The 26,606-nt window shown below is 38.2% G+C and overlaps 1 protein-coding gene across 1 annotated transcript in view; it reads right to left on the bottom strand.

Annotated features, from left to right (window-relative positions):
* rabgap1l (RAB GTPase activating protein 1-like) overlaps window positions 1–26,606 on the bottom strand; it is a 70,318-nt gene that overhangs the window by 5,423 nt on the left and 38,289 nt on the right. The window contains exons 14-20 of the mRNA XM_056757897.1: window positions 18,204–18,317; window positions 17,309–17,383; window positions 16,489–16,614; window positions 15,702–15,845; window positions 13,320–13,361; window positions 9,114–9,242; window positions 562–654 (exon numbers count right to left, since the gene is read on the bottom strand). Coding sequence (XP_056613875.1) covers window positions 562–654; window positions 9,114–9,242; window positions 13,320–13,361; window positions 15,702–15,845; window positions 16,489–16,614; window positions 17,309–17,383; window positions 18,204–18,317 — 723 coding nt within the window. The remainder of the gene's footprint in view (window positions 1–561; window positions 655–9,113; window positions 9,243–13,319; window positions 13,362–15,701; window positions 15,846–16,488; window positions 16,615–17,308; window positions 17,384–18,203; window positions 18,318–26,606) is intronic.

Genomic DNA, 26,606 nt, shown 5'->3' with positions numbered 1-26,606 from the left:
GCTTGTCAACATTCGTAGCTGCTTGGAAAGCATTTTTATAAAAAGATTTAAACACTTTTGTTCCATATGAAGATTACAAAACCTATAATATATATAAAAATATAAAACAATAAAATGTCAAATAAAAAGCAAACAATAATAATAGCATTGAAACACCAGTTCGCTTCATAAGTGTCAGTCAGTTTGTATGCAAGAAAATGAATAAAATCGTAAAATTGTTTCATTAACTGCATCAGTGCAAATTAATAAATATAATAAACACAACATTCAAATGCACCAACAAAAGCAAAACAAATACTTGGATGCTAGCTGCTCTCTGAAAGCTTCATCTTATGTATAAAGATATTCAAAAACAAGACACCTTTTACAAAAATATAAATTCAAATATTGTACTTCATACAAAACAAGCATGTGAAATGTCTAAATTGTTCAAGGAATGTATCACTTCTGACAGAGTTTATTGTTTCCAGTGTAGCCAGTACACAGTCCTGTGCTGGGACGGAATGATGAATGTGAGGTTGACGACTGGGGGAGGTGGAGCTAAATCAGGTTCTTGCTTACCTGATATCTGTCGATGGGGTCTTCCTGCTGGAGCTGGCTCTCTCGGAGCGCCTGATACTCCTTCTCAAACTTCTTCAGCTTTTTGGTGGGCACCTGAGGCAGAGAGATGAAAGCAGAGATCAGTTTACTGAGGTGTACAATCACGCTATTGATGGGGTGGAAGCCGAGATGATCAGCGCTAGTGAGCAGGTCTGAAAGCTCCATTAGGTTCATTGTGTGTAACAGGGTTTCTGTACGGGTGCTTCCTCAAATCTCAGAGGATTTCACGATGGGACTGCAGGGGGGAATTCAGCTCGATTCAATTAAACTGAAATGCTATTAGTTTCATAATATGCTAAATCAAACTATACATTATACTATACAATATACCAGGGGTGGGGCAATATAACGATATGTTTTCAGGTTTATTTTATTTAAGGTGGTCAACAGTGAGATTTCTAAGTGTTAAATAAGAGGCTGTTATATGTAGAGATGTACCTGATTATAAAATTTCTTTAAGGAGTTAAATGTGTCAGTTTACAAAGACAAGCTTTTGATTTAAGCATAAAATGTTTAATTTACTTGAAATGTAACTCATGTTGGTAATATGTTATTCATTTACCTACTGAAACTTAAATAAATTGACATGTTGCACTTAACCTATTCATGGGCATTTTGTTTTCATAGAGTCATAGGTATCGTGATGTATCGTTATAGGATTGTCAAGCAATATATTGATAATTGCAAAATCGCTGCATTGTAATATTATCTGTATAATGAGCCATGTATCGCGTATCGTGAGGTACCTTGTGATTCCCACCCCTACACTATACTATAGCTGTTCTATATACCAGGGTTTTCCAAACTGGGGTTCACGAACCCCTGATGATTCGTGAGAGAATTGCAGAGGGTTTGGGAGTTCCAAAAAAACCTTAAAATTGCAAAGAAATGTTAAATAATATAATAGTTATGTAAAATACTACTGATAGAACCTCTAAAAACTTTATAATAGAACAAATGTTTTTTAAGTAAAACATGTACATTTGGGTGCTATTAAACTTGGAAATATTCACATCAATTCTAACGGGTTACTTCAAGCAAAAAAAATTATACTATGAAATAATTTACTACTATCTACTATACAATATTATTAAAAACACGATACTATAGTTTTTCTATACAGTATACTTTACCTGCCCCTACTATACTTAACATTACACTATAGTTATTCTAAATAATATACATCTCCTTTACAATACTGTACCAAACATGATACTATATTTATTCAACACAGAATACTATACATGCACGTTCTATACTTAATGCAACGCTATAGTTATTCATCATAGTATACATCTCCTATACAATACTGTACCAAACATGATACTATATTTATTCTATACAGAATACTATACATGCACGTTATATACTTAATGCAACGCTATAGTTATTCATCATAGTATACATCTCCTATACAATACTATACTAAACATGATACTATAGTGTAGTCTATACAGTATGCTACACATGCACATACTATACCATACACCATACTATAGTTATTCTATACAATTCACATGCGGCACACAATACTATACTAAACAATACAGTGTACTATATACATAAAAACACTAGTAAATACACTTAAAATGCACACTCTATACGATACAAAAACTATACTATACTCCACTAGTACATATCATGGTATACACGCACTATACAATAGTATATTTATACTATACTGTAACGAGCAAGGAGGGACGAGAACCATGGAGGAGATCAGAAGCATAAAAGGACGAGCCGCAAAGTGTACGACGAGAGAGGACCGGGCCATATGTTAAGTTTGTGTTTATGTTCTTGGAGCCGGCAGTCGACGGTGAGGTGGCTGCCAGCCTTTTACTTAAGTGTTATTGTTTGTTTATTTTGATTAAAGTTTGTTGAACGTTCGTCGGTTCCTGCCTCCTTCCCTACTTTGAACTGTATAACATATACACTAGATACAAATTATACCATAGTAGACTATATTATAATATACACTATAAAATATGCACAATATACACTACAAGATACATACACACTATACAAACCCATAATATAATACAAGGCCACATTTCAATGTTCGCTTGGCTTTTTTTTTTCCTAATGTTTGAGTAGGGTGAGCACTTTTTGGACAAGTATTATTTACATCTTGCAAAATGTTCTATAGATCACAGCAAGATCAAAGTTTAGCTAACTAAAAAGCAGGAATTCAGGTTGACACCCAAGGAAGGGGGCTTGGTCTTAAATTGCTTTCTTAAGACGATAAACAGTCTAAAAGCACATTGAAACAGACTGTACACTCCACCATTGTACAGCAATGTCTGAAAACGACATCGCTACGAGCTTGTAAAACAAACTGGATTAAATGTATCCAACCTACACACTCATACTATAACAGTTCCCCATATTACAACGACGTGCCTGTGGATCTCGGTAGTAATGACAGTCGACTATGGATAATTCCTACAAACATGATCCCTTAATATCTCAGGGGCCATGAAAAGTGCTGGGCCCTCTCCGTTGCCATGGCAGCCCAGCCGGAGTTACTATGGTGTCTCTGAGGGTGGAGCCCGCTCAGTGGAGTAAGTCCTCGGGGGCTTTCATCCGGGTTTACTCGCTGCTTTACTGCAGGGGAATTTGTTTATTACAATCCTTATACAGCAGGTCTGGGATCAGCAGTCCTCTGAAAGCATAATTTGGAATTCATTCAAGCTTACAGCCACCGCAACAAGCTTTTAAAGACAAATAAGCTCCGTTCGGGGTCTCCACATCATACGTTTGTGTATTAAACCAAATGTTCTGCTTTAGATTCACAACGAAACCACAAATCAAGCTTACAAAAGTGTTTTGTTGTTAGTACATTTGGGAAAGCCTCTTATCTGTAACCGCATCACCGCTCCTGAACAGCACCTCATTGTTAACCATACAGTGAGTTTGACCTCTGACCTCTTTGAGGATCTGTGCAAAACCTGAGGATCCTGGAGATGAGGATCAGCGGACTAAGACGACGCTGCTCGTTTCATCACAATGACACTCGAATGAAGTAAACACTTTCTCTAAAGCCACTATGAGGCAACAGCCGATTGGTTAAGTTAAAAATTAAAAGTGTCGGTGTACTTCTTTCCCTCTCACAAAGCGCACAAAGTGTCTGTTGTGCTCTTAGGAATGCCAACGTGATACAAGCACTTAAGAGATAAGACACAAACGATTCAACTGAGCAAATATCATGAGAGAAGAAAACAAGACTTGACGAAGAAAATGTAAGTTGCGCACAAAACCACACAGACATTTCTCAACATATCTTCTTTTGTGTTCTACAGAAGAAAGAGTCACATACAGGTTTTGAATGACATGAGGGTGAGTAAATGATGACAGAATTTTCGTCTTTGGGTCAACTATCCCTCGATTTATGAGCAATAGTAAAATAGTAAAATTGGACCAAGAAAGATTGAAAAAGAACAAGCAGCGGCATCTGACAGGCAATTGTGCAACGAGACAAGGGATCATTAGATACGGACGTAACAGAATACTCAGACCGGACGTGTCGTGTAGTCTCACACCACAGAATGACATAACTGAGCTGGAAGACGAGCGCTCGACAGACGTTAAAGGGACAGTTCACCCAAAAATGAAAATTCTGTCATCTACTCGCCATCGGGTTGTTCCAAATCTGTATACATTTCTTTGTTCTGATGAACCCAGAGAAAGATACTTGGAAGATCGGTGTGACCGTTATTGGCCACAATTGAATACCATAGTAGGAAACATAACAATGGTAGTCAATGGTGGCCAAGAACTGTTTGCTTTCCTATGTTGTTAAAAATATATTTTTAGTTTTCAACAGAACAGAAATTTTAACTATGATAGTTAAACAATGATAGTCAATGGGGTCAGATAACTGTTTGTTAACAATCATTCTTCCTAATATCTTTCTCTGTGTTTATCAGAACAAAGACATTTATACAGATTAGGAACAACTCGAGGTTGAGTAAATGAAGACAGAATTTTTAGTTTTGGGTGAACTGTTCCTTTAAGCTTCATAGATTTTTCACAGAAATTTGTCATGGAAATTTCACAGCTCTCTGCATTATAAAAGTCAGTATATGTGAAATCTGCACGATCATTCTTACTCATCAGTCAGTATGGAGTATGAGGAGTATGTATATATATATATATATATATATATGAAACACCCACACAGCTACTTATGAGAAGGTGATTTCCACTTTCCATTCAAGTTGACATTAACAACTTTAGTCGTGGTTTTCCATTGACTGGAAGTTTGACTTTACCATAAACCAAGCGATTTCTCACCAATACTCTTTCTCACATACATAAATGTCTGTCACTGCCGCTACAGACAAAGCAAGTTTCATTTATTAAAACGTGTTAACCAGTGCTTTGACACAACTGGCGTTTGAATATTCAGGTCAATAGGCTCATATGGGTATTCAAAACATCTCCTTCAGGGAAAAATAGAGTCACAGCATGCAAAATTGCATTAGGTGAAGACACACTCACTCTTCTTTTCTTTTAACACACACACCCACACTTTCAAGGAATGCCAAAGTGAAGCCAGAAACAAGGACGTAAGTGACAAAAATGCTTGTAATTGCATTACAGGCGAGTTTTCGAAAAATACGTTCAGTCCCAAACACGCTGTCACAAAATCACACTTTCACGGCTACAAGACTACAAAATGATCTTAAACCTCGACAAGTTGTAACCGATATGTTTCAGAGATAAAAAACTTGTCTTACAAAAGGTCTGGGTTTGGACTCGGCCACCAGGCTGGCATAGAAATCCTCCTCGCAGATCTGGTTGATAACGTGAGCGTCGTAAGCCACTGTTATCGACACTTCCTGCATCATCTTGACAGCGGGCACGTGTCAGCTCGGCTTCTACGCTGCTTTTAGAAACAAGGGACTTGGACAAGCGTGTAGAAAGCAGGCAACTGACAGCCTCCTACGGATGAAAGCCGGCCCCTGGAGGAGGGAAATAAACGCAGGGGGGCGGGGCCTTGAAAGCATGAACCACCTGCTTTTGTCGTCAACACTTTTTGGGGTTGAGGATCATGTGCCAGGTGATTGTTTTTCAGTTCCTACTGTCAATTTCAGAATTTCATTCTTCTGTTGAGATGAGGGGTGTTCACAGCAGTAGCTGTCAATGGAAAGAGTGGTTAATGAGGAACGAGTTGAAGAGAGAGAACCGAAATGATGCAACATGGGTCTTTATTAAATATCTATGTGGGCGGGCTTCTGAATCTTGCCTTATCCTTCTCATGCAACTGCTCGGGGGTCTGCTTTCCTCCCAATGCTTGGTTAAGACGTATTGAGGCTTGACTGGTCCCGGTTTAATGAGTATCCAAACGCAAAAATCCAACAAACCGAGGACCAGAGTGTAAGATCGTCTCCGAATAACTCTTTGAATTTTACAAGGATGTGAAATTTGCAATTCGCTTGGTAATCCAAAGAGAGCGACTCGGTGTAGCGTGTGCTTTCCTTGAGCAGGTGCCTGTGAATTTCATCTCCCTTGAAGCCGATAGGACATGATTCTATTTAAATTTAAAAAGAAATCATCTGCCTTGAGTTTCCTCTCTCGGTTAAACAGAAAATGTTCAGCTCACGGGTGGTAGAAGTAATCCGTGCACAGATTCTGAGAGCCACACACATGGTGTGTGTGTGTGTGTTCTGGTTATGTATGCGTGTGGTGTGTGTCGTCCAGGTCTGATGTGGAGATATGGCACAACACTTCCTGTCCTTGCCACACAGTCTCCTCCCTCCCTACCGTATCATAGAGACGCTGTCTCTTGTGTGAAAAGTCTACACAACATCAGTGCAATGATCACAGGAGAATCTTCTAGGAATCTTCTATAAATACACCAAGGGTATAAAAATAGCCGCCTTTAGTCTTTTCAGCATTTGTTTTTAACAAAACATCTCATCGATCTGCTACCCTTCACTTTTGTTTGCAGAAGATAAAGAGGAAAGTGTGACTAAGTACATGTTCAAGGGGCGTCGCCAACACAGACTCTATCCTGAGAGAAAGCCACGACGGGGCAAACCCTATTTACATAAAAACAAAACAGGGTTGCAAAATTTCAAATGAAGACGGATTAAAGTGTGTCATGTGCTGTATAAATCCACCCTTGTGTTCTTAGAGACAGATACACATTTCCTTAAAGAAAAAAGCGATGGATCGAGGTGGGTGTGGCTTATTGGAAGTCTAAACTAAGTGCCTTACAAGGCAGTATGGGTCAGAATAATGATCCGGGCTTAAACAGCTCGGTCTTTGCTGACTCATTTGTAAGCTGATGAATGCACCTGTTACATCACCTCACTCAGGTGCTTGTTTCCCACAACGCTGCCTTTCCCTCTCGGGTTTCCCTTTTCTCTCTCTGGGTCCTAAATTCCTCCACGTACAAGTTACTTGATCAGTTTAAGTGAGAAGATATATTTATGCATAAAACTACTGGATTAACTGCAACGCCAAAATGTAAAATACGCAATTACAGCAGAGCAAGTGAGACACTGTATCCCATAATGCAATGCATGCGCATTTTCATGACCAGTGTTTTGAATTAACCTCAAGCAACATGACACATTTAAAGTCTCCTCAACTTATTTTTTGACCAGACTGCCAAAAATTGTCACAGAAGTATAGAAAATGTATAGGGAAACTGTGTTAAAGCAGCGTAATAGTGTCTACAATTGAAGATTACAACTAAGTAGTGTTATTAGAAGTCACTCGGGGATTCAAACCATTAAACGGGATGAATCGCATCCTGAATAAAAGGTTGGGATTGTGCATATTAATTTTGTATTTAGAAACAAATACATGTATACACATTTAGAAAATATTTTCATGTTTTTATTTATATTTTCCAATAATTGAAATTATATATCAATGTCTATAATTTTTTTTATTTTTCTTCAATATATGCATGTACAGTATTTTTTTTTATAAATATAAAATTATTTTGCACAGTACGGAGACAAATATTATGTACAGATTAATTTTTATTCTGGCAACGATTCATTGCTTATCAGCCCTAATTTATAGTAAATACTAGTTTATATACTATTTAGAAAACTCCACGCAATATACAAATAATGTACTTTGGTGAATCAGTAACATATCTAGATTGTTTCTAAAAAGATTTTTTTCATGTTTTTTTGCACGTAAAACATGTCTATTAGTGGGACTAATATTTTTTTGTAATGAAAATGTTTTGTGTCATGTTTATTAAAACTATATATAATAGATATTTTATATCTAAATAACCATTCTAATTTTACTCTCTCTAAGTTCTTATGTTTTTACTGTATTACAATAAAAAAAGGACCGGTCGCAAAAACATTAAATGATATTTATTTTGTTTGATATTGAGAAAAAAAAAACAAGCAGGTCATGTTCCTGATAGGTTTCATGAGATACACTTTCATTTTGTGTAATATGCAGTAAGCTGTACGACCGTATTTCATCCGACAGATACAGTGCGTACTGTCTTTATCTAAGAATATATCTCTATTGCAACAATGTTGGGAAATATTTCTTTAAGGATGACGTGTTAACCGTTTCATTAATCATACGAAGCAGTTTATCATGCTGCATTATAAAATTACTGTAGTGCAGTAGTACGCAAAAGCGCTATAGTAAATCCTGCTATTAATCACAGTAAAAAAAGACAAGTACAGATAGACAGAACAAATAGAGGGGATAATCACAACATAATCTTGATCTCAACCCTTCCTTCCTTCCTGTGCAGGCAAACAGAGCGACATAAACAAACAAACAACTAACATCTGCCCTCATATCTACAAAACAAACCCCACACAACATGGAGCTTCAGAAGAAGCACTAACTCGTACATGCGTTAGAGGCAATAAAAAAACGGGGATTGTGGGTATTTATCCTTGAGCCATAACACCATCTTGCCTCTGCAGCCTTGAAACAGCAGGAACCCACAAAACAAGGTCTCAGCATTTTCTAAATAACAGCATTCAGATTTCTCATACCTTCACATTAAATTAGTTTTTTTTTAAAAGAGACAGTTCTTGTCCTGATGGTGGTTGATAAAGCAATGCTAAAATACACAATATACTTACAGTTATGATGTTCACCAGTGCATATCATTGCACAGCACCCACAAAACCAAATATTAACCTTGAGTTTACAATCTTTTATTGAAATAAAGACACTTGAAATTGTGTAATATAAAATTTCCAAATATACAAGGACTTCTTGTACTTAATTGCTAAGATTGTCAAGTTCTGTCGCAAAACATTTAATCCTAATAAAAATAATATAAAATATTATAATAAGCAACATTTTTCGATTTAATTTTATACTATGTATTACAAAAAGTGTTTTGTTTTCTGTTTGTAGTCTTAATAATTAATAACCGTTATATTATTTGTATCTTTAAATCTTAATTTTCACTATCTATAATATCTTAAAAATGTTCATTTTGAATTATTACAGCAAAGCAAAACTTTCAAACCTTTATATTTGATTATGGAGCACGTTCCTACCTTGATATTGCAGGCTTGCTCCATAAGGCGCCGGGCGTTCTCCGCTGCCCTGTAGCGTTTCGGGAGCTGGACCCGGAAAAATTTCAGAGCACCCTCAAAGTCGGCCTGAAGCAGGTCTTCCTTGGAGGTCTGAATGCAGAAACAAAATCAAAACAGGGGAACTCAATTTATAAACAAGCCAATTTAGTAATTACTGAAGGTAAAGGGACTGTTCAACCAAATATGAAAATTTAATTTCTCATACCAAACCTGTATGACTTTCTTTCTTCTGCAGAACACAAAAGAAGATATTTTGAAAAAACCATTGACCCCTTTGACTTCCATTGTACGTACACAAAACCACAGAGACATTCTAAAAATATCTTCTTTTGTGTTGCACAGAAGAAAGTGTCATATACAGATTTTGAACAACTTGAGTGTGAATAAATAATGACAGATTTTTGTGAAAGATAAACCCATGCTTTTGGATTTTTCCCAACCAAGCAACAGTAAAACCACTGTTTTTAAACTGTGTTTGTGTTAAAAAGTTGAAATTTAGTTTGAGCAAAAAGATCAATGTAAATGTCATCATTTGCAAAATCATATTAAATTAACTAAAAACTAATCAAACTTTAGACCTTAAAAACTCATATTAGAACCTGCTTTACACCTGTCCACTAACCAAAAAGAAGAACAGTTGTCGAGTCCTCTGCATTTACATTATATTACATACAATTCAATTATACAAATTTGCTTTTAACTTATCAATAAACAAAAGTTCACATCATTTCTCCATGCCACTACGGGTAAATTCACAAAATCACATTGAAAGCTGTAAAGACTTCTTTTCGCAGCTCACATCCCTCACCGCCAGGAGTCGGGGCACAAACAGACGGTGACCCATGCCCAGCATCCCCATGACTCTATCTGTGCAGTCGTTCACCATCCCAGCCCTGTCTTCTTCAGCAGCGGCTCCTTCCTCTAACCTCCTCACCACAGGTGGTATCGGAGCCCATAAAAGGTCTTTCTCTGATGTCAGAGGTGAAAGAGCCTCCTCTGTACCCCTGGAATCCCCAGCGGAGTCCTCCCATTGAGGCTCCGGGGCTGACTTGGGGTCAGCCACGTTGAAGTCCTGAGATAGTTCCCAATTTTGGAAACTTCAAAACGTTTCGGTTCAGTCCAGGTGGTCGATACAAATATTAGCTGACGCAGGTGTCATAAAGTCATGATGAGACGAGCCTTGGCACGTGGCGTGGGTCAAAAAACACAAAATCGCACCTGCAATTCTGGTCCATTTTAAATACGAGAGACCACGCCTAGCTTGTTGCATTCAGATGAACGGACAACCGAGCCGTGGGTTCACGTAGTTCAGAGAGATACAACAAGGAAATAATGCTTCCACCTGCGTTATCATTGGCCGGCTCCTCCCGAATTCTCAAATTTGCAATCTGTTGCCTGGCAACAAGCTGGAGGAGAGTCGCGTGGTCCTTGCGAGGGATGACAGGCAGGGGGTCTTCCGTATTTTGCTCGTCTTCAAAGCGACGCACGCCGTTATGACTGAGACAAGCCCCCGCTGTGGATGAATCCAGGACGACAGCGTCTCAGAGCAACCAGAATCCTGATCATGACAAACATCCAAAAGCGCTTCTAAAATCCTTTAAAAACTACATGAGCAGCGCCTCAAAATCCAGCAGGGACTACACTTCTCACCACCGCTGCGGTCCAACCGAAGGAAACGTCAGTGAGCACCAGCCCCAAAAATCCAAAAGGTCTATCTGTGCGATGAGGGTGGGAAGGCCCGGTCCAGTCCAGGCAAGATAACGGTTGTCTTCTCAGATAAAGCTCAAGCCTTTAAAAAGCTTCACCTTCTTCTCTGGCCAGTCAGTGACGAAAGGGAAAAGTCGGCAAGTGCAGGAGAGAGAGAGGGAGAGAGGAAAGGTGCTAACAGAGATGCTGTCGATGCTAGAAACGGCAACAGAACGGAGGGAAGGGAGGAGTGCGATAATGAGAGGAAGATAGGAGGGGCATTGGCGGAGAACGCAAGACAGTGGACGAATGGAAGGTGGACATTGCAGAGATCATGCTAAATGCTAATCTCTGTTTGCGTGCTTGCTAGAGGAAGATGCAGACAGGAGGGGGACATGTGGATAAACAGACCGTGCGAGAGAGAGATAATGAGAGGAGGGAGAAAAAGGGAGAGGGTTGGTGAGCCTTCGGGAAGAATGTCGTAATGGTTAGCCAATAGGAGTGAGGAAGTGCAACCCCCTCAAGCTCAACCCCTCCCTCTCTCTCTGTCTTTCTCTCTCGCTCCCTCACTCACTTACTAACTCACTCCCTCAACGCCCTACTGAAATACCTATAAAACATCATTATTCCTCTACACTTTCTTTGTACTACACTACACTTTGTTTACACCATTGTTTAAACTGTTTATCCACGTGAAATGTAATATTATTTAGTGATAATTACATTTATTATAATAATATTTTTTCATATTTCCCCTTGAAGGAATCCAAGTGGTAGTAGTAGCAGAAGTACTAGTAGTAGTAGTAGTTATAATAATAATAATAAATATTAACATAGATAATAATAATTACTACTAATTCTACAACTAGTGGTACTAGAATTAGTAATAATAATAACAGAAAGAATATATATTAAATTCTTATTATTGTTTAATTGTTTTATCTGTTGTAGTTGTAATCTTGTGTCTGTTTGTTATACCACTGATTCAAAATACAGCGAGTGAACATCTGTCACAACTTCACATGATAAACACTGTTTGTTCTGTGCTTTCATCCATAATACACAACCATCCCACCAGGCGTGTAATTCAAGCACCATGAGATTTGTTAAAATGAGCATTTATTTTGGGATTTAATTGCAAATATTCTCTCTAATTCCTCTTTAATAAAACACCTGGATTCTTTAAGGAAGTGCTGCTTTTCTGTCTCATCCACTGAAATTACAGAAGAAGGAAGTGAAGTCTATTTCTCAACATTAAACGTGAAGATAGATTCGGGGCTTTTCTCTAGGTTCGCCCAGACACATTTAGGGCACTGCAGCCTGTTCTTGCAATAGCATAATTTGTCATCCTGCCATTGCAGCTCGAAGGTGTGGCTTTGTGGATGAAGCTAATGTATTTGTGCTGAGAACACAAGGCTGTTGGAAAGCCTTGCAGCAGGAATTATTACCCAACCAATAAAGTTGAACCGTTTCGTAAATTGCACAGCAAGCTGGAAACATCGGGTTTGGGTAGATGGACACTATTACTTTGCTTAATCTCAGGAAATTCACTATGTTTGTAAATGTATGTCTTACTGCATTATGGGAAGTGCTACAGTATATCAATAAAGCTGTATCACGCTGCAAAACCAATGACCCACGGTTGCGTTTTGTGTCATATCTGTCGTGTCGGTGGCGATCAATAACCAAACAAAGATCCAAAATTGCATGGAACAAATTTGTTTTGCAAAACAAAAGTGAGAAACCGAGGTCCCATCCAGTTTGTACAAAATGTGTAACATGAAAAAGACTTTAATCCAGCGAGGCAATGGATTCAGACAATCGTCAAATAGGCTTTTGTGGATTTCTGGTAAAGTGTCAGTTTTCTGGTGTAATAGGAAAAACGATTATGTAAGAAAGTTGGGTGTAAATGTGTCTTGCACATAAGCAATGGTTTCAATGCACGACTGTTGTGTAAATATATTTGTATCTTGTTTGATATTGCTTAGCAAACAAGAAGTTTAATTGAAATATTAATAAGTTAGAAAAGTCTCTCATAAGTATGAAATGGTTCTGTATGTAATGTATACAGTATAAATTTATGGGTGAAAATGCAATGCTGCTTCTTTCCAGCAGAGGGAGACACACTGCATTTTTCCCACTTCAATATCTCAAAAAGCAGAATATTAAATTTAAGCCATTCAAGTAAAATCTAAATGGATCTAAACTAATTTTCTAGATCTTAATAAACCCTGGATAATAATTGTTAAACATTGGATAGAGGGTTCACCCGCAAAGATACATTTTTGATGAATATTGTAGTTACATGTTTTTCTTGATTTTACTCCTTTTAAAAATGTAATGTTTTTTGGAAATTAACAACTCAGATTCAACTTGACATTTACAGATCCCATGGCCATAGGAACCCTAAAGTATGTGATGGGTTTTCCTACAAACAAATTAAAACAAAAGAAAAAATGTAAGTGTTGTAAGATGTAATACCTTAAGAAGAGCCAGTGCCACATTAAAGATGATGTTCAACCCCTGTTAAGAAATGGGAAAAAGAATAATAATCAGGACAATTAACACCCAAAACGAAACAATCTCCGAACTGCCCCTAACTACAACACCCAAAGAAATTGTATAGGCCACACGTGAAGCTGTTTTTTGCAACAGCGATACAATAACATTTAGGAATAGCTGCAGCGTGCGTCTTCCTGTACTAGAAAGCGGGATGCAAGATGTTGAAAGCATTTGCATTTCCTAAAATAGCTCAAATCCTACAATGGGAGCAAACGTGTGGGAGTGACATGGGAAGAGGCAAACAATCGAAGCAGACGCTCGGCTCGGTGGACTGACAGACAGGCTGAAGCGCTGTGAAGGACAGACAGGTGGGGGTGGGTGTGTGTCAGAGGGGAGCAGGTGGCTCCACAGAAGCGGTGCTGAAGTCAGCTCCACATGGAAAGACCCGTCTCGAGCATCGCTTAGACAACCCGCTTACATGGCAACACTGTGCTAAAAATATCCAGCGTTCTCTATTAATAACAGGCGCCGGTGACAGACGCTTTATGGCAGACTCTAGATGGCGCTAGGGGGCTGAATGGAAATTTCAGGAGGGGGTTGAGGGTAACTGCGTTTAGTTTGTGTAGGACTTTCTAGTCTTTCTCGGCAGATTTATAACTATACAATTTGGTTGCGCAGACACAAAAAAGCTATTCCGATTGTTAAGTTAGATTTTTAGCAGCAAAAACTCAGGACTGGAGGAGAAGTTATTTCATTATTCGTTCTTTTATGACCTTCTAATCCAGTAGGACGTTTTTTCTTCTGCACAAAAGAAGATATTTTGGAAAATGTTGGTAAGCAAACAAGCTGAGCCCCATTAACTTTCGTTGTATGGACACAAAACCACTGAGACATTTTTCAAAATATCCTCTTTTGTGTTCCACATGAGGGAGAATAAATGATGACAGAATTGATATTTATGGTTCACATTCCCTTTAACTAGTTAATAATATACAGTTAATAAAACTGTGGCCGAATTACATTGAATTACATTAACAGTTTGTTTAGGGCTGTACAACGATAAGTCGCGACTATCATATGTAATATATTCATATCATATGCGTATTATGTATAATAATTCTGTAAAGACCATTTCATTGGATACGTGCGCCTGGACTGCAGTTAACTTCCTGTCTGTGTTTGTTTATCGGTCCGGATAATGTCTACTATTTATGATAATGTCTACTATTAATGTCTACGAGTAATTTAATTTTAGTAATTTAATTTTGGTTCATAGTTTGTATTAGTAATTAATTGAATTACTATTTTATTGTATAACAATTGTATTAAATAATGAGTCTCACAGAGGCAAGTTTAGCCAAGTAGCAGTTGTTTCTTTTGCTTGTTATCAGAAATAATCTCAGGCAAATATACATGTATATATTTATAATGAATATAAAATATATATACCGTATATTAATAAAAGTGTATGTGCACATATAATAAATTCTTAATATTAAAATTCATATTTTGCATATTAGAAGTCACAACTAATCGTTATACAGCCCTTTTTATGCAATCTGTCTTTAGACAGTGTGCAGTGAATTTAAAGAATTGGTTAAAATAGTGTTTGAAGATCTGCAGTCTATTTACAATTCCTTGCAATCCATTTTAAAATGCAAGAATACTTCTGTATGATTATAATCATAAAGGTGAACCCATATTTGAACAAGAAGAGAGAAAATGAGGACGAGAGTCCTGTATGGATCTAACAGATTCTCATCATGCAACTCATTGACTGAGACAGGCTGAGGAAACTTTTAATTGTAGCGCCTCGGGCTACCGCAGACGCTGAATGAAAGGAAAAGGAAAAAACAGATGGGGAAAAATAACAGAAAAGGCTCTCGGAGGAGCACAGGGGTCAAAGCGTTTCTTGCGGAAGACATGAAGCCCATTTCTAAGAAGTCAAAGAAGCTTGCTTTGGGAAATCAAAAAGACATCGGGAAGTTCAGAAGCCATTAAACTTTTCATTGTGTTTCATGTGCTCGTCTGATGCCAACAACATAACTTCGCATTATTTACAAACAAAACACAAATTTCGTCATGTGTTACCTGCCTTATATCCTTATAACGAATTAAAGTCGCATTAAACTTTGCCCTGCTTGACAAAATTGTTAAACCGAGTCCAAACCAAGTGCAGTCGATGATCTTATGCGAAATCGATTTCGTATTAAGCAGACATAAAGTCAACAAGGAACACGATAAGAACACAACTGTAAATTAACAATCAAATACGTTCTGATTCGATGTTGGAAACTTCACGTGCCGCCTCGGTAGGACACGGTGTTCCTGTGATGTAGTGATCGGAGGAGGAAGCGTCACCTCGCACAGGAGCAGGTCGGTGATGTGGAAGACCATGCAGAGAGGGAACTTGGCGGTGAAGAGCGTTAAGAACCACTGGGATGCGTACATATGGGCCTCCAGGTTCAGGTCCTGGAAGTGAGACCACAGGTCCGGCAACTGCTCCTGGAAACAGGAAGAAGAAAAACACAATTACTTTAAAAGGAAAGAACGAAAACCAAAGAAGAACCTTTATTAAAACAACTATTGTGTAAGCGGTAACGATTTATCTTTTCAAAAAACAATCAAAAATATAGTTGTATACAGCTGAAGCAAAAAATTGGGTAAATATAATTTTCGTTTCTTTCTGTGAACTACTAACAGCTGGAAGTTTTATTTATTTTTGGAAAAGATTGCAATGTTTGATCTATGCGAGTGAGATGGGAATTCTTGCAGGGAATTTGTTGTCGTACGACACGTCCTCCATGGCAGGAGACTAGCTGAGGCGGATCGATGCTAACGCTCTTGCGTCGGGTGGGTCGTCGATGCTAACCAGGTTGGGTTTAGTGCTGAAAGACGGTTACTTCCGATATAATATCATTTCAGCACAAAATTAAAACCCATTTACCGGCGGACTGGGTTTAACAGCTTACAAGAGGTTCGGCACTGAAACTTGTGAGGCCTTTACATACACACACACACACACACACAGATTGTCAGCTCTCAATAAAGGTGTATTAAATGTGTCCGATTCAAAAAAAGATAAAGCCGAGAAATGAGGATATTAAAAAGCACACACACGCATAAGGAGATAACTCAAAGGTCAAACCTGCAGCAGGCGCTCAAGCTGGAAAAACTTGCAGTGTAGGTCTTCAAAGTTGTTTCTGTAGAGCTCTCGAAGGCCGTAATGGTACATGATCTTCACCAGCACGCAGAAGGCTTGTTCTTCGGGCATCTACAGAAGGTAAAATGAAATGTTTAAAATGACATTCGCTGATGATTTCTACGAGTGTTCTGTCTCTGCTTTCTTTGAAGTGATCTCTTGTCACATGATGAGGTGTGATGTCATCCTGCCCTTCTACCGCAGTGGCGGTATCGGCGAGGTAGTGTGTTTTGAGACGGAGAGACAGCGTGGTATTAAATCACGCAGACAGCGTGTGTGTCCGGAGCTGAACAGGCTCCTGCAGGTAGACGGCTCGGTCATTAATATTCCTGACACCTCATGAGCTTTCTGGGCAAGGCCATGGGAAAGACACTTACACTACATTATAGAAATCCCCAAACACTCTATAATACAAGGCAAAACAAAAACTCAATTTTAAGCAGCGCTCGTACTCTCTAATAGATGGAATTAACCATTTTATCAATGTCTCACACAGACTCTTTCCCTCTCTCGCTTTGTGATCTTCACCGGCTTCTGTTCGCTCTAAACTCAAGTTCCCTTCAAATATGTGTGTCATTGACTGCATGTGTTGTCGTTGAAGTAGCTAGCTTTAACAATATTAACAGTTCATCCCACTTTTTATTTTCATTAAAATTTAGAAGAAACCGTTTGCGCTACTACTATGGCGCCCACTGTGGCAACCAAGAAAACGCAATAAGGAATGTGTTTTTTTTGTGACAAACTTCAAAGCTTGCATAATACTCACATGTAGAAGTAAAACAGCCGCTAGAAATGATTGGCCTTGGCAATATCCAATCTCATCATCATACACGGAGTAGGCCTGTGGACAAATGACAACAGATCATGTTAAGGTTCAGTTAACATACAGCTTTTAGACAACATTGAATCAGTTTTGAAAGATTTATAAGTGCATGTTATTGAAAATATTTTATGTTAACCAACCTATAATGTTGTATTTATAACATGTATCACCTCTGACTATTCAATCGAATCCTGATAATAAAATCAAGCCCACCCACATTATTTCCTGCTATGTATATTCTATTCAATTCAGAACTTTGTGGAGTTACCGTACGGTGTCAAATGCATGTTTTTTTGAAGTGAAGTATAATGTTTCCGTTTCTAAATGTTATTGGCAATGCGTTGCTTTGAGAAGAGAAGTTTCGTCTTCAAGATTAGCTGGATTGAAGGTCCTTTGCGCTATTTAAGAGCCTTTTAATCTGCCTGTGCCAATCAGTTGATGGGGAAGCTCTTAAGACTCTTGACAAATGAGATTTATCAGTGAACAGACCCTCCCCACCCCTTCTCTCGTCCACTGTCTACTTTCCTCCCTCTTGTTAGCCCTTAAAGGTGCAGTTTTGCAAAATACACAGTTGCAGATGCAAATTAATATTTCATGTATTAATGCGTGCATTGGAAACCTGCACAAACTTACCTAGATTTCAGGCACTCGCATTTGCAACAAATAATAGGGTGCATAGAAACGAGTACAACACACATGTTGTTGTATACACAACAAGGCCATTAGGATTACAGTAAAACAAAAGGTCAGTGAATAGAGACGTTGCAGCGGCGAAGGACGCTTGTTAGCGAACGGCTAGAGTGAGTCACGGCTGGAGAAAGCACAGCATTCAGCTCACCTTGCAGATCTTATAGAGAGAGTCTTGGCCATCACCGCCGGGGTCTTTAAAGTAGTCGTGAGCGGGGAATGTGCGATGGATGTCTCTGGTGATGCCAGCTTCCTGGGCGGAGTCCTGTGAAAAAACAACAATAATAATTTTACAGTCAGGTTTTATCATATACATTAATTTTTATATATATATAAAATAAGATTTTCAAGAATAACGGTATAAGCACACAAAACAGGAGGTATGATTCATGTTCGTGTCATGAACATGCCACAAATGTTCAATGCATTAATAAAAAAATAATAATATTTATTATATATAAAAACTAAAAAGTCTGTTTTCTAATCCACGTTACTTGCATCTACAACAAAAAATTCACGCACTCATGCTTACTGTACTGTTCTTTAACACAAGATTGAGCTTGATTTAAGTTAGCGAGAGAGTTCTTTTTTGTCAAAAAGAAGCAAGAAGTTTCATTGAGTGAAGGAATAACCACGACTGAAGTGTTTACAGAGCTCAGATAGATTAGGAAAGCACAAGGAAGCGTCTTACTCAGCACGCTGTTCTCTTCAAAGCTGAATGGCAAATCGAATTAACAAGTCAAATTCAGACCGCGCTCGAGACGTGTGACTGAAAACAAGAACAGCGCGCGAGAGGCAAAGCACGTCTGAAAAGCGAATCCGAGACGAAACAGCTGAAAGGAAGAAATAAAAACAAAAAATTCACAAAAATCTATTATTTTATTGAAGTAAAACAATGGTGGGCTGGTGAGAATGAGCTCTGCCACAGGCTGAATGCTGACCGCTGAGACGCAGAAGAGCCACGGCAGAACCATCAGAAAACCAGCTGAGCAAATCAAAGCATTTCTGATTCCTCAATTCGCTTTCTGTGCAAGTCAATAAGAGCCATTGAGGCTCACTCTTTTCGCTTGGCTTTCATGAGATATAAAAGGCACTCACTATAATAATCAGCCCACTCAGAGCAACTATCCATCTCTATAGACACTTTACCACGAGTCATTATATTCCACTGAACCACATGAAATCAGAGGGCACCTATTTAGAGAAATGAGGCAGGTTCAACAAAACTGATCAGTGAAAAGATCCGTGACAGTATCAGACGGAGACTGCGGAAAAGTCTTTGACAGCCTGCGTTGTAATAAGGTGCATTCAATTAACAGCATGTGTCAGGCCTAATTAAAGGCATCATTAGTCAACTAACGCAGGAGAGAAAGGACAGGCTTCCACCCCCCTTCACCTGTTTTGTGGTACGCATGCCGGTTTGTTAACGGGTGGGTAAAATAAAGGCAGATCAGTGTGAAGGTTGTGGAATGAGATTGTGGGATAAATCTTTCAAACCTTTCGACAATATGACATATTTCACACCAAAACTAAAATAATTACATACCATATATTGCTGCTGTCCTTCTGAAACCTTGTATCTCCATATTTTGCGATTTTTATTTTTGGCCAGAAGTCATTATTTTTAGTCACCCTTTATATTTGTTACTGGGTGTGATGGTCTATGGGTTGTGTCGCTACTTTGTTATGTAACTGATTGTTCCCGGATGGGTCTATTGAGGACCGTGCTCTTGATTTCCGGTTATTGCTTTAAAAAGTGAAATGTGGCCATTGTTCCTTTGTTTTGCTTAACTTTACTTTGGTTACTTTATACATTTTACATTAAACATTTTGATTCATTACACTTTCATGCCTACACGTAACTTTACACCACATATTCCTGACTATTTCATGCTCCATTGTTTTACTTATGTATAGTTGCATTTTGTTAATAAATTCTGTACATTACTTGCACTTTCTTGTGTGTCCCCGCTTTTGTGACGTCCTTTTCGAGCCATGGGGCATAACACTGCGTTTTGCAAATATCTAACCAATAAAAAGTATTAAAAAGTGATAGTCAACGTTGTTCTTTTTAAATGATGACATACTGTGTTGTCAGTGTTTTTTTCCTGAAAAACAGCGAATTTGGACCTCTCGGAAATACAGAACAGATATTTACATTTTAAAGACAAAATTTGTGACCCTAAATTTTTAATTCTCATAATCTAAGAATTGAACAAGGAGCATCAAAGTAGTAATAGCCATAAATTGACCAAAATAGAAATTATTTATCACTTTAAATGACAGATTATACTGTATGATAAATTGAGATATAATCCTCAAATTATTTTTATAATACAGAAATGAATGATTTTACTGATGCTACTTTCATTATTTTGCACAAAAAAACAAGTTAGCAAACACCAATTTACCTATTTGACATGGACCTATGCAATCATCTTTAAAGATATGGGATATGTTGGCACAGAATATTCTTTACATTATGTAAACGACTTTGTAAAAACAATAAACCACACAAAAATAACTTTTCACAGGCAGGGCCACATTCAGAAGATGTTTAAAATGAAAATTTGAGACCCATTTTTGCAATTAGACTTGATTATAAAATAATCTTCTGTATTTCATAAAGGAGTTTAATTTCAAATTGGATTACTGCGGCTTTACTGTATTCTCTAGAAATAATAGAAGAGCATTAGAAATAAATAAAATAAGTTTTCATTTCTGCAATATGTCAGAAAGTTATGTAAACAAAAAGCTTAAATGTCATGGAAATGATATCACAACAAGAAAAATGTGATATGGTCCTAAGAACAAGCTTCATTTTCTTTGAGCAAATATAGCATACAGAGGACGAATGGTAAAGGGAGCAGAGAGGACACTGCAGAAAGTTTTTATTGATCTTTTTATGATGTGTGCTGTGGGAGGGCAAAAGCTGGCTGATGGATGTGTATGTCTCAGTGCCCACCTATGGCTTTAAAAAGCCCATTGACACTTATCAGACTATAAAAAGACTCCTTTCTCAGTAGCCTCGGTAACCTTTGGGTCTGCTCGGTTTCATTTTATACCGAGACAACATGACTATTGACCCTATGCAAGTCACTATGATATTCGGTAAGAACAACGTTAAAATGACAAAACTTGAGTAAAGGTAACTATATATTTTTAAGTTTAAATTACTCCTCTCTACTGCTTCAGTTCTAGTTAGGATCATGAAAACTCTAAACAGAATGCATTAAGTACTGCAAGTAACACTGCTATAGTGCAAAAAATACTGCAAGTCACACTGCTATAGTGCAAAAAGTTCTGGGTATATCATGACGGTATATTTCCTTTAAATTACACCAATCCTTAATACTCACAATGAATAATGCGAGCTTCATCTTTTGCCATTTTCCATACACAAGATACAGATGAATTCTTGCTGACTAGGACAGTAGGTAGCACATCATTTGTGTACACGCTTCATCATTTCCACAAGGGAGAACAAGACTATAAGGCCGTCCCATGACGGTTACCATAGTGCACGTGGTGACCTTGTTCTTTAATATTAATCCACATAACCTTTTGATTCGTTAATCGAGAGCAAACACACACATCTGTATGGAACAAAGGTCTATAAATAAATGGTCACTGAATCAGCTGAACTGTTATGTAATCTGTGGCATGCTTTAATACATCAGCTTATCTTCAGGTAGATGAGGTAGATGTGTTCTGCTGTAGCGGTCTGGTAGCACAGGACATACATCTCTGGCTGCACCGAGCAAATGTCCAGAGAGCAAAGAGAGAAGCCCTTTATCTGTGGCTGAGGAGACACAGATAACAGCCGCCCCGGCTAGACACGTCTGGATATCCCTCTATAATGCTCACACACCAAAAAACCTATAATAAACAGACACGCTTAATATACGGGTGACCATATCAATATCTGCCAATTCATTCGATGCAAAAAGGTTATTTGCAGACTTATTTTCAACATCGCTCCTCTCTTTAACAAGTAACTGCTGAATATATAAGACAGGCCCATGTGAATCCAAGTCACACAGAGCTCAGCAACGACCTTGCGTGGGGAAAATATAAGCTTGGCCTTTTCAGAGCAAGTGCCATATTGGCAACTGTTGTTATTTTTCTCCTGCGACAGCAACAAAAAGACTCAGAGCTGTAATTTTGTCACAGTATGGGGTTAATCACACTAGGGTGTATGATTGAGCTCAGCGGACTGTTTTACTGTTCCTCCGGCACACTCTCCTTCCAGGCGCTCAACACTCTCTCACTTTCTCACAGGGCGCGTGGAAATGAAATGCTGCCTCATAAACAGCGAGTTAGTGACAAATGGTATTCATAAATAAAGCCAGAGATACAGGCTGTGAATGGTAATGTGGCCACTAAACATCTGCGAGTCCCGGCAATAGCGAACCGAGGAGACCAGGGAGGAAATGGGGAAGAATCTAAATCTGGGCAAGCAACTTTATTGCACTCGTGCAGATGCTGGATGGCTGATTTCCATTAAACGCTGCTGTTGACTGGGTTTGAGGGTGCTAATAACACGGGGTTAGACCACTCATATTTGTCAGAGTAATCAAATGTCCTTCAAGGGCATTGATCTGAGGCAGGTTCACCTCTGGGTGTGAGCCAACACAGGTGGAAGTTTTTTTTTGGTGCCGCTGGGTTTGTCTCAATACTCAACTGATGTACAGCAAACTGGCCAAAACTGATGTCTAACTGTGAAAAATTAACATTTTAAAGACATTAAACGAATGAATAAAAACTGCCATCATGTTGTAATGTTGTACTTGGGCCTTTTTTTGTACCATACCTATCAAATATGAGGGGAATCAAAAGCAAATGTTGTACAAATATGCTTTCACTGTTGGCCATTACTGTAATTATAAATGCAACTTAAAAAAATAAACATGTTTACAGCCTTGAAAAAAGATTGATATCGGTCGATTTGCCCTTCATGGCAGGGTGAATTTTGCATAATTAAAGGCGTGGACACTTGAATGACAGGTTTTTCACCAACCAGGCACCTCAGCTCCACCCACGTCCTGCCTTTTTGCTAGCCAAGAGTGACATGCGCTGCCAAGATAGCGACAACCGGCTATGCCACTTTAGGCTTCAAAATTGCTCTTCAAAATTATGTCATAATGAAAATGTTATGTGTTGTATAAAAAATAGAACAACATTTTCTAAACATAAAAATCATAAATATTAGCTATACATCTTTCTGTGGAGCATATATTAGGGCTGCACAAAATTATCGTAAAATGCAATATGGTATATGGTAACTTGCTAGACAATGCAATTCGATACGTGATACGACAATGTTTTAAGTTTGTAAAATCTATTTAAATTTAATTTATATTTATGATTTTTTTCATTTAATATTTAACTTTTTTTAAGTATATACATATATGTGACCCTGGACCACATAACCAGTCACAAGTAGCACGGGTATATTTGTACCAATAGCCAACAATTAATTGTATGGGTCAAAATCGTATGGGTCGATTTTTCTTTTATGCCAAAATACATTAGGATATCAAGTAAAGATCATATACCATGAAAATATTTTGTAAATTTTCCTATGTAAATATATACAAACTTTATTTTTGCGAGTGCATATAGCAAAATTGCGAACAAAAATGGCCGGGACCACATTTAAAACTTACCCGCTCTTTCGGAATTACACACTTGAGTTTGTTATCTATGTGAAGCTTAAAATTTCTGCTTTCGGGGTTCACAATGTCATTACAGTGGTAAGACAGTAGAGAGCGTGTTAAAACCTTTTTCTTCTTAACTCTTTCAACGCCTAGAGACTAGTTATCTCGTCATTTAAAAAAAACGGTTCCCCGCCAAAAACGAGTTATTACGGCAATCAGTGTTTGTACTGTTGTACAGCAGGTGGCGCTGTTACACACCTTTGGGAAAAAGTACAGAATCCCAGAACCTAGAACGTATATTTCTTATCAGTTTTTAATGATTGTTCTGAATGTAATCTGGGCGGAATCTGTGACAAAAAACGTTGATTATATCAGCTGTTTAATCAAAGTGATGCATTTTCAAAGAAACCTACCCCTGATAAAAAAAGAACAAATGAAGATAGAAGAATACGGTATCTTTTGTTTAAAAGCAGAGACTCTGTTCTTTCATTGGGCATATTGTTTGACCATATATTCTTTACCAAAAATGTACTGTGAGTCATTAAAGTTTGGTGAAAATGTTAAAAAACGCTGGTGTAGGCTGGCAACTTTTTTTTTAAAAAGGCTGGAGGGCTTAACAACGGCCCTATACATTTGCTGTTTATTTACTCACCCTCATGCCATACGAGATGTAGGTGACATTTTTTCTTGAGAAGAACCATAAAGAAGATTGTTTGGTAAATCCGCAGCCCTCTCTGCTTCATATAATGGAAGTATATGGGGTCCACCGTTCTTAGAGTTCCTAAAGCACATTATTCCAAAAAGCGTCTCCTGGCGACATGTTGACGTTTTGTGAATCGATCGTCTGATATTTTCATAAAACTGAATGTCATTTTAAATAATATTAGCCATAATGTGCAGCCTCTGCAGTCTGCACACAATCGCAATTGTAGTATTTGGTGGCAGATAACATACCAGCGTCTGGTACGTTAAGCGCCACCTGCAGAAAGGGAGTGTTGACGCTGTACAGTATGGCTAATATTATTAAAAATGTTGAGCGGGTCACTTCACGAAACGTCAACATGTCGCCAGGAGGTTTTTTTTGGAATGATGTGCTTTAGGAACTGTTAGACAGGTGGACCCCATAGACTCCCATTATATGAAGCAGAGAGGGCTGCAGATTTACCAAACAATCTTCTTTATGGTTCTACTCAAGAAAAATTGTAACATACATACATCTCGTATGGTCTGTAAATGAGTAAATTAATGGCAAATTGGAGTTTTTGGCTAAACTATCCCTTTAAAGCCAATTTTCTCAATATTTAGAAATTTTTACAACTATTTTATCCTTTCAACTATACATCAATGGAAAGCTTATTTATTCAGCTTTCAGATGATGTTAATATCTCAATTTTAAAAAAATGACCCTTGTGTTCGGTTTTGTGGTCCAGGGTCATATTCATTAAAATTACAAATAAAAAAACACAACTTTCATATTCTTTTTGGAAAAAAGGGCAACAGTACAACTTCTTAAAGTGTTTTACAGGTGCAGTATAAATGTTTAGTTTTTATGTGAATAACTGCAATATGCACAATAGTAATATTTCAATAAATTGTCCAGCCCTAGAATATCTATATGAACACATTATGTGCAATGTACAGCTACTGTATTTAAATATGAATAAAAAATAAATCTAAAAATGTATATTTCTGTTTTAAATGCGAATATATCTATATAAACCTAAAAAAACCATTATATCATTATATTATAAGATTGAATATACAGTATGCTTGGTACAGACGTGCCACAACAAATAAGCTTTCACAAAGGGGCATCCACAAATATGTTCTTCTCACAATGCCCACAACTTCACACAAACCTCACGTGGCCTTTGCTCATCTTGTTCACGCCCGCATGTGACAGGCAGTACTGTACTTCGACACGTCCTAGAACTTTGCCGCCTGTCGGTAGGGTCACAGTAACGGCCGGGCTAAAAGCTCAAAGCAGAAAATCCCACAAGAACAGACTGTATCGCTCTGATATCCGAGATGACAGCAAAAAAAAACATTTGCACTAGTCGGACTGAGCAATGTTGCTTGACAAGCCGGTGCGGAGGCACAGTGAGCGAGACAAGCACAACGTCTTCTAGAAGCTGCCGTCAGGCTCACTCTGTCACTCTAGTACATTCTGTGGTGGGCACACAAAGCCTGTGAAGTTTGAGCCGGGCCTCCCACCAGGTTCTATGCCAGTCAGATTGTCTCTGCGCGGGTTTGATTTCAGAGCGGCTGTCTGAACAGCTCCACTCGGGGCGAGCTGACCCATTTCTTGGCCACGACACCAGTCCGCCGGAGGAGAACAGAGAGAATAAGTGGCATGATGTGATATCAAAAGCCCGATCTGTTGCGAACTGAGCCTTAAACGTTACTGTGGGGATCGGAATGGTGCCGTCATCTCTCGTGATTCTATAATACGAACCTTCATAGGTCAAGCCAGGTCGCAGAAATGGATTTCATGACCTGGAGCTGTTAGTTTACTACGGATAAAACAAACACGTTTGACCATTTATGCTGTGCTAAGCGCGAAATCAATTAAGTTGCCAGCATTTTTTCAACTTAGTTTTTTAAGTTGATTTGCGTTTGTGTTGACCTTCTCCCAACATCGTTTTAAAGGTCCAGCGTGTCATTTTTTGGAGGATCTACTGACAGAAATGCAACATAGTACACAAAACTATGTCTTTAGAGGTGCATAAAGACCTTACATAACGAAGGGTTATGTTTTTATTATCTTAGAATGAGCTATTTCCATCTACATACACCGCTGGTCCCCTTACATGGATTTTATCATGTTGTTTTACAGTAGCCCTTAATGGATAAACTGCTCTACAGAGCGTGTTTCGAAAATAGATTTTTGCCTT

The sequence above is a fragment of the Triplophysa dalaica genome, chromosome 10, assembly GCF_015846415.1.
Source record: "Triplophysa dalaica isolate WHDGS20190420 chromosome 10, ASM1584641v1, whole genome shotgun sequence".
Lineage (NCBI taxonomy): Eukaryota > Metazoa > Chordata > Actinopteri > Cypriniformes > Nemacheilidae > Triplophysa > Triplophysa dalaica.
This window is presented reverse-complemented; position numbering and strand designations above follow the sequence as displayed.